Source organism: Cynara cardunculus (genome assembly GCF_001531365.2).
Source record: "Cynara cardunculus var. scolymus isolate 2C chromosome LG 15, CcrdV1, whole genome shotgun sequence".
Taxonomy (NCBI): Eukaryota; Viridiplantae; Streptophyta; class Magnoliopsida; order Asterales; family Asteraceae; genus Cynara; species Cynara cardunculus.
The window spans coordinates 4,012,074-4,021,191 of record NC_037542.1 but is presented as its reverse complement, the minus strand read 5'-3'; the positions used below and the strand labels follow the sequence as shown (position 1 = coordinate 4,021,191).

General features: G+C 35.9%; 2 protein-coding genes across 4 annotated transcripts in view; both read right to left on the bottom strand.

The window, feature by feature from the left end:
* Positions 1 to 1,501: 1,501 nt before the first annotated feature.
* LOC112527779 (1,4-dihydroxy-2-naphthoyl-CoA thioesterase 1) lies at positions 1,502 to 2,502 on the bottom strand. Its single transcript, XM_025138580.1, has 3 exons — positions 2,223 to 2,502; positions 1,930 to 2,121; positions 1,502 to 1,796 (listed from the first exon to the last, which is right to left on the bottom strand). The coding sequence occupies exons 1-3, from the start codon at positions 2,385 to 2,387 to the stop codon at positions 1,653 to 1,655; spliced, it is 501 nt and encodes a 166-aa protein (XP_024994348.1). The 5' UTR covers positions 2,388 to 2,502; the 3' UTR covers positions 1,502 to 1,652.
* Positions 2,503 to 3,842: 1,340 nt separating this feature from the next.
* Positions 3,843 to 9,118, bottom strand: part of LOC112527314 (chromatin structure-remodeling complex protein BSH) — a 17,924-nt gene continuing 12,648 nt past the window's right edge. For all 3 annotated transcript variants that reach the window (XM_025137887.1, XM_025137888.1, XM_025137889.1), the window contains exons 4-11: positions 6,638 to 6,732; positions 5,259 to 5,330; positions 5,069 to 5,116; positions 4,842 to 4,925; positions 4,723 to 4,761; positions 4,562 to 4,644; positions 4,430 to 4,492; positions 3,843 to 4,053 (exon numbers count right to left, since the gene is read on the bottom strand). In XM_025137887.1, coding sequence (XP_024993655.1) covers positions 3,966 to 4,053; positions 4,430 to 4,492; positions 4,562 to 4,644; positions 4,723 to 4,761; positions 4,842 to 4,925; positions 5,069 to 5,116; positions 5,259 to 5,330; positions 6,638 to 6,732 — 572 coding nt within the window. In that variant the 3' untranslated portion in view covers positions 3,843 to 3,965. The remainder of the gene's footprint in view (positions 4,054 to 4,429; positions 4,493 to 4,561; positions 4,645 to 4,722; positions 4,762 to 4,841; positions 4,926 to 5,068; positions 5,117 to 5,258; positions 5,331 to 6,637; positions 6,733 to 9,118) is intronic.

Below are 9,118 nucleotides of genomic sequence, written 5' to 3'. Positions count from 1 at the left end.
GTTAACTCTTATCGATAAGCGCTTATCGGGTAAGCAATTGGGTAAACGGCCCCTTATTGAATATAATTTACTCAAATCAAAGAATTATAAGAGGAAATAGGAAACGAAAATTAATCTAAACAATCTATCTGAAAGACAAATAATTTCACAAAGATATATTCACATATGAAGCACTCTTAAAACGAAATCAGACATGTCGATTTTCGAGTTGCGTTTGCACACTTTCCACGGGAAACACATACTCTATCTTTAGTAGTCCATGCATTAAATGTCTGTCACCAACTTGGCCAAGTTTTAACTTAGGATTCACTCATCTCAGCATGCTTGTACCATCCTTTTCGGCAAACTACCTGAAGTAGACCAACCAATGTTCTCTTGATGTGCGAGGATGGGACAAATAGTGGTTAAAATTTGTGAGCGAAACTTGTTGGACAAGTTTTAACATGCTAATGTTAAGAGAAGCATTTGTCAGTCTTCTCAACTTGGTAGAGTTGCTTTTCATGATCTTCAATCGACCAGGATTCTCAGTAAACTAGAGTTCACTCGATGATCATCCATTTTTGCTACTAACCCAAGTTACATCATTTCACCCGAGAAAGATTTGTATTTTATAAAACGAATCCGTCACAATATATCAAAATACAGTTACATTCGGGATTTAACTCTTTAGATGATATTGAGGGAATTTAACCCTATATGTTGGATGAAATCAACACACTTTTGAAGATTCAATCATCATCTAAGCCGATTATGTTACAGAAAATCTCAGAAAATAAAAATATAGCTGGTGGCCGTATTTTTATCATCTGTATATACGGCATATATATGTTTAATAATATAACCACCGGCCACGTGACATTCTTATACATTAGTAACAATAGGTTAAAGGAATTCTACTACATATCATACTAACAATCAAATGAAATATGTTCCACCAATTGTTTATTACTCCTGAAATAAGATTGGATTCCCTATCCTGCTACTAAAACGGAAATTAAGAGGCTTTGGAATTGAATTTCATTCCATTCCAATCCCATATCTATAAGTATAATGGAATTCAATTCCATTCCAATCCCATATCTATAAGTATAATGGAATTCAATTCCATTCCAAATCCTACAAACCAAAGATTCCAAATGACCGTAAAGATTGTATTGGGTTCAATGACCATTAAGCTCCCTCATCCTAATATATCCGGGTACATTAAACTCAATTACCATTTTGACAAGTCTTAGCTTAGCGACGATATGGAGGTGGATCAAATTAAAGCTAGTAGCTGCTAAAGAGAATTGGACAGAAGTTGGTATTTGCCTAATATATGAAGATATTTACAACAATAAAAATACCTTGTCATGAATGAAAGAAGAGTTGACTTCAAATTCGTTAGTCATTGCACTTTGATTGTATGAATCTGCAATCATGAAATCAATTACAAAAACAAAAGAGAAAACAAAAACCCCTCCTCTGTCAATTCAGGGATAATTAGAAATAGAAAGAGAGATGGATGAAAGCAAGTTGTTTGCTGTTTTTCATTCACATGAATTCCATCAAAATGTTTGAACATATATAATAGTAATGATAATAAAAGAGGAAGGAATAGTGAGTGTAGTATGAACAAGCACTTTGACAACATCTGGAATTGAAAGGTGGTTTTACAATTTAGCATACTTCTTTAGAGTGGTAGCAGCATCCTTGGCATTGTTGGGCACAGGCAAGTTTGTGAGAAGAGTAACCCTTGCTGATGATACAAGTGATTTGCTTTCTGAATCAATCTTCCAGAGCCTCACCTCCCATACCTGCTCAATGATTACTTACTTATATACTACACACTCAAAATCCATTACACCAATACTAACATGATGTGATTGATAACAATGAAATTGTTCAATTTCATATTGCATTGATTAGTTTTGTAGAGAAGTAGGGGACCTGAATGGTATTTCCAGCGTGGATAGGTGTGGCCTCAGCAAATACGTGATCGCCGAGGTCAGCACGCCTGAGGTGATTGATGCTGAGTTGTAAACCGGCTACTCTCTTCCATCCCGACGCAATATGTGCTCCCATACTCGCCAGCGCCTCTGCTATCAGAGCTGATACGCCTCCATGTAACACCTTGAATGGCTGTTCAATTACAAATTCAACTACGATTACGATTTCAATTTCAATTTCAGTTCGAGAAAGAAGCATCGGAATGAAAAAATAGGTGAAGTGAAGTCAGTCACCTGGCAAGCCTTGGCAGTAACGTGAAGACGACCTGTGACCTTGTGTGGTGTTAACTCATCGATCTGAAAGCCGATTGCATGCAGCGGAGCATCCAAAGCCTCCGTATTGGGGTGAGAATCCATTGCTGAATCAAGTAGAGGAGGAGGAGGAGGGGGTTTGATCATTGGATAAAAGAGGGATAGAGAGTAGTTAGGTAACAACAACCATCCTCCCTCTCTGCTTTCAATTTTCAGTAAACACAAAAAGGCAAAATGAAAAGTCAATTTTGAGGTTGACCGCACAACCACCGATCGGAAAGGGCAATTCCACTTTTTATGCTTATATGTCTTTTTTGTTTTAAATTCTTTTCAAAATATAAATGTTTTTATTTTATTTTATTTTAGGGATGAGTTCGGATGAGATTAGAAGTTATATCGAGAAGGATACTTTTGGATCAATCATAATTGAAGGTCAAGACTATTGAAATGCAGATCAGTTCCTTTCTAAAACGTAATTCATAGGAATCTTGTACTTCTCATTTTAAGGGGCTGTTTACCAAATTTTTTTATTAAGTCATCTATGAATAAATTTATCTGTCTGGTTAAATGGGTGGTGTTGTTTAAATTTTTTTTTTGAACCAACAGTCTGAATAACATAAATGATCGATTTATCCCACAATATTAATTATTTAAACATCTAAACAAAAAATCATAAAAAGGACGACGATGGGTTCTCGTATGGGAAGGAGGTGGTGTTTTAAATAAGGGGTAGGGGTGTCATTTTTGTGGCTGAATGGGGACAACACACCATTTCTATATGTGCGAATAAGCCGTAAGTAAACAACCTAAATGAGTTGTACGAATAAACCAGATAGACCAATAAGCCTAATTAAGCCGCAAGTAAACAGCCCGAACTCTTATTCTCATATGATCATTTCGTCTTTAATTTATTCTCACCTATCTTTATCTTTTGAAAATGACGATAATCATGAAGCACGTGATGTTCTATCACTGACTTGTGTTGAATGCTTTATACATGGACTTGAGGTTGTTAGAGTCGAAAACCTGAATCTTTTAAGAAAAATCTCACTCAGAGATTGAACTAGAAAACTAGAGTATTTGATGCTCCATTTCACTGTTGAGCAAGAAAATACTAGTTTCTATTATTTGTTATAGTTTTCGAATTATAGCTCAACCAAAGAGAAAGTAAGCCTTTGTCACTATCACAACTTTTCACCTAAAATGAAAGAAGAGACCTTTATCATTCGGCACCTAAAACTCCTCATCTTCACAGTGCCTTACTTATTTAGGGAGGACTTAGGGGTTGTTTGTTTACCTCTTAATAGTTTCATTAAGAGGCAGTCTCTGAATCGTTAAGAGATAAATCTTGTTTGGCAAAAGAAAAGTCTACCTTTTAATGATTCTAAAATCCTCTGAATGATTTTGCATAATGAACCTCTCTTAACCATTCAACGCCCTAATTTCATTGTAAACAATTACCAAACAATTATATTTCATTTTGCACTATATGAGCTTCTTAATCATTCTGCACTAAACCATTCAGCAACTACCAAACATCGCCTAATATGCTACTACAAGAAAGGGTAGAAAGTCACGTTTATTTTCGGATAAGATCAAAGATAGTACTCGTTAAATTTCAAGATAACCGTAACTGATGCATTATATAGATATATATTGTTTGAAATTGCAAATCCAGAATACAGCTGAATGAATGAAGTTGTGGACATCATGCAAGAGATTATCTTATGCTTCTCTAGCTTCTAGGGCATCAACTTCCTCATTCGACAACATATCAACAATGGGTTCGTATAAGTCCCACTCTCTTCGTTTCCTGCAAAAAAACAAAGAACTAGCTTAACTAACCCATACAACAATTATCGATTAAAGCATTTTTTTTTAATTAACCTGGATATCCAACCCACTATGCGAGCCGACTAATCCCAGGGCGACCACCTGCTTTGCAGATAGCCCGGAGTCACCGCATTTGAACCTCCGTGGCCACAAGGAGATTTGTATTCCTCCTTGGATTTGAACTTGGGACCTCCTGGTACTTTTGACCTTTGGAGCCAAGCTTAAACCAATCAGGCACCACCCTTGTGGTTAAAGCATTTCAACTGATGACAACAAACATGCCCCAAAAACCAATTTTTAAGCACTCAATACATGGTAACAAACAGGGTGGGATTCAACATATTGATTAGTATTACCTGATGACACTTGATTTGTTACCAAATAACTTTAGGGTGTCCAATGCACTTCCACCTGGCTTACTGAGAAGAATGGTGATAATTAGAGTCATCTTTTCATCCCATCAGAAACAAATACCAGCAAACAAATACCTGAGAGGCAAGTGTTCAGCCCCCCTGCGTCCTTTCTTATTTATTCGTGTTTCCTTCGCTGAAGCTACACTCTGGATCGCAATCTATACAACGTACATAAAAAAGTTTCTCATTTATTACCAAAAACAAATAAGAATGTATACTTCAAACAAGATCCTAACCTCACAAAGTTGCTCCCTGATGGCAAATGCAATTGCAGGCTGTAGAAACAAGGTTTTGTCACAGCAAAGCCCATGATACATTGATTATCTGACACTAAAAATGCATTTCAATAACTTACTCCAACTTCAGGGTCTTCAACACCCAAATCTTCACAAAAGATTCTTGCAAATTCTTCAGGGTCACTCTCAAAGTTATTCAAGTCCTGAAATTGCATCAAATTAGCTTACACTGAAAATAGGCAAAAGCCCTAAGCATCCAATACTAGTTATTCTAAACTTAATAAAAATATCTTAGATACTCATCACACAATTGGGACCAGAAAAGAGCAAGACTAGGTAAACTTACCCATAAAAATTGGTCCTTTATCAGAGTATGATTCACTCGAAGATCGAGCTGGTAGAGATCAAAGGAAATGTCACCATCCACAATCAAATATCAAAAAAATCAAAACCAAGGCATATAGCCCACGTGAAGAAGAGTAAAAGACTACACAAAAACATACCAGCTGTCATGTGATGTGATAGACAAAAAATACCTTAATAGGGACAATTTTCTCGCCGGTGTACATATCTTGCCCTTCAAATGATCGAAATTCAGTAAGTTGTGACTGCATTAGTAAATATCACAAGTTCAGAACCAGTACCAAAAAATCATCTACTTGTATATCCAGCCAAAGAAACATGTTACTTAGTGAAAGGTAATATCAAAGCAAAGCAGTAACATTTATTAGCCTAAAAAATCTTTGGGTGTTGGTCTAACAAGCATGCAACTAAATATCACCAAGGGGCTGTTTACTAAACACTTATCGCCTCTTACCGGTTAGCTAAACACTTGCCTCTTACAAGGCAAGAGATGATGGTCTATACCAACAATCTTACCGTGCCATTTTGCTAACTGAGAATCTTACCCTGTGAGGGTGGTGACTCTAAACCGGTTAGCACTTTCCTGTTAAGGGACGCTTATACTATGTTATTTTGATGGACGAGAATCTTATCCGGTAAGGTAAGTGAGGATGGTAACTCTTACTTGGTAAGTGCCTACTTGGTTTGTGTCGGTAAAAGGCCCGTAGGTGTTCTAAAAAGTATTAAGTGAGCCTAGACAGTTGAAGGTCCTTCCAGCGCCTACTCTCTCCTAAGCAGGATTAAGCGAACGTTTTAGTGGAAGCATAAGCATTTCATTCAAATATTTAATATATAACTGTTTTCAAATTATGTAAATATAAGTCAACTGATAAAATTTGATACTATATTGTTTTGATGCAATTGCTTTTCTAAAACCACCAGTTTCATTGTTCCATTGAATATTGATATGATCACTCAGAAAATACCGACAAGATCTCCTTCAAGTTGGAAAAAGGTGATTGATGAACACAAGTTCAGAGAAGTCATGTTTCCTCAAAGCTGAGAAAAGTGGATTTATAAACATAAATTCAGTTTCCTCTAAAAAGACAATAAGTTCAGAAAATTTGACTAATCCCCACTGGCTTTTCAAAAATGCTCAATTCAAACGTGTAGTTGCCGAAAATATACGGTGTTCATATCAGTCCTTCTAAGTTAACACTAGTCTTTTTGCAATCTCTGTTTAAGGAATTTGGCCCAAAAAATCAATACAATTCCAACAACAGCAGACTACTTAAACAGCTAGCAACATATACAAAATTATCAAGTAACAAAATCTTTAATTTTAAAGGGAACTTAATGTTTTCATCTTACTTTTTAAAGTTATGGTGACAATTTAGCCAATCAGTAGATAGCAGAGATGGAAATCTACATAACCGTTTATCTGTTTTAGTCTACGTAGAAGTAGCAGCATAAGATGCTAGATAAACTGCTCTTGTCTAGAATGTCATTAGCAACACAATAAATACAATCCAACACCATCAACATAATTTCTTGCTACAAGAAGAATATTTACTTGAATGGATTGAGCAATCTGGGTTACAAATGCTGGAGGAAGCTTGAGGTCTTTCACTGTCCGTTTTGCAAACAAAATTACATCTGAATCTGGATCTGTAACAAATAGAAGAAAGAAGATAATAAATGGAAAGAAATTCCTAATAAAATGACTGACGTCAGGCTTTGGTGATATTGATCAAGTCTATGTCATTTTATGACAATTTCTAAAAAGATGACAAAACATCTACCCAAAATAGATGAGGAACTTGTGTGTTCAAACCAAGGTTTTAAAGAACGGAAACGAGTCTCGAGGCGTTTTCCCCTTAGGTACATGAGGAGTAAGCCTCAAGGCGGTCGAGGCGTAAGCCCCAATAAGTAAAACAACAAAATTCATAAATTCATAAATCCACGACATTTAACAAAAAAAACATAAAGAACATAATATATACTATATACATTAAACCAGATTATATATAAAAAACAGAATATGTACATAAAACAACATATATACATGAAAAGCAGAATATGTACATAAAAACAGAATATATACCATGTACATAAAAACAGTATATGTACATAAATCAGAATTATATAAACAAATTATAAAGAAAGAAGCTATACACATAAAAGAACATGCAGATTACTATATAAAAATACTTATACATATTCTTAACAAAATATACATACTGATACTATATAAAAAATATGCAGAAACTTAAATATGCTTACAAAAGAAAAGAGGAGAAAATGCTGCAACCAACAGGTACAAGCAGTTGGAGAGATACGAAGCAATATAGAAGAGAGCCAGAGAGGAGAAGAAGTCGACAATAGTATAAGGCTTTGTTTTTTTGATCGATTGACTTTTGGGAGAAGTTTTAGTCAAAAGAAAAGAAATTGGGCTTGCGCTTACATACGAAAGAGGCCAATGGGTTTCCTTATAGTATTAGAGTTTTCTAATTTTCAGTTATTTCCTTACAGAGAAAGAACCGCACGCCTTGGCACTACCTCGTCGCCCGCCTCACCCCACCATTCCACCAAGGTGCACGTCACTACAGATACCTGAGGCGGCGCCTCATATTTAGCTTTTGGACCGAACCGCCCCAAGGAGAGCCTCAAAGCGTACGCCTCTTGCTTTTTTTTAAACCATGGTTCAACCACTTAGGTCCCCGTTGGTTTGCAGGAATGGAAAGGATTTGGGGGGATTTGGACTTCAAATCCACTCCAATATCGTGTTTGGTTGCAGGATTGCTCGGATTTGAAATCCTAGGATTTCTTTGAAACCCCTCAAACATAGGATTTTAAAATCCCATGGGGGTGGTTGGGATTTCAAGGGATTTCGAAGGATTTGTATATGTTTTAAAATATGTTAAAAACCTGTCTTTTCCAATAATCAATTAATAATAAGGTAATTTAATTATTTTATAATTATTTCTAATTTTTTTTACAAATTCTTTCATAAAGGATAGAAATCAATTCCATTCCATGTCCTAAAAACCAAACACGCCAAACATTCAAAATCCTTCCATATCCAAATCCCTTCAAACCAAACGCCTCCTATAGAGTATATCAATTTCGTTGATAAAGCCTTCCAATAAAAGAATGCCCAAAGGGTTCATTCTCTCCATTTATGTGTACTAGTAATTTATTTTTCAAGGGGTTAAGTTTGTTTAGTCCCCTTGCCCTTGGAGAAGGGGATCAGATATATGCAATTCTTAGTGCTGGATCAATTTATCCAAACACAATATTGATGCATACCCAACTCACCCATAGTACATCCAATTCAAAATCTTCTCGTAAGGTATGGCTTGTGATCAAGATTCTCTGGCCTTTACCAACTCAAGGAAACGATTTTGAACTTTATATTCATCAGATCTGAAATTAGATATTCACGAGCAGCTAACTTTTTTAGAAGCTGAAGAAGCAAACATTCATTCCACTCTCATGCCTAGAACTTCTGCCAGAATACAGAAATTGCCAACTAAGTCGCAGATATATGATGGTCGCCTAACTCATGCATTCACCCATTTAGTACAAACCACCATTATTCTCATTATGAATCCAATGATCATAGAAAACAGCTCATTCACTCAATGTCATCTATGATTGAGCCTACCACTTGTCACCATGCATTAAATGACAAGAATAAGATGCTATGGAATCTGAAATACAAGCACGAGAACGATTGTATCTTCATGGTCGATGCAAATGGCTTAATTAACTGTTGGAAAGTATACTAGGAAGCTATGGTGTGAATATTCTGTTGCAATGAGGAAATCACTAATTGATTTCCTTGATCTTTTTGATTTCCCTTAATCCTTTATCTTTTTAGGTAGTTTCTTGTCTATAAATTGTTTGTATTCCCTATTTTGTAACGATAATAAAGAAATAATCTTTCTTGCCCTCTTGCTGGAGACGACTCTCTTCTCAAAACCCACTCTTCTGTCACCCAGCAAGATCAAAATATACCTAACCCTTCACAATACCCATCTCTCGAATACCC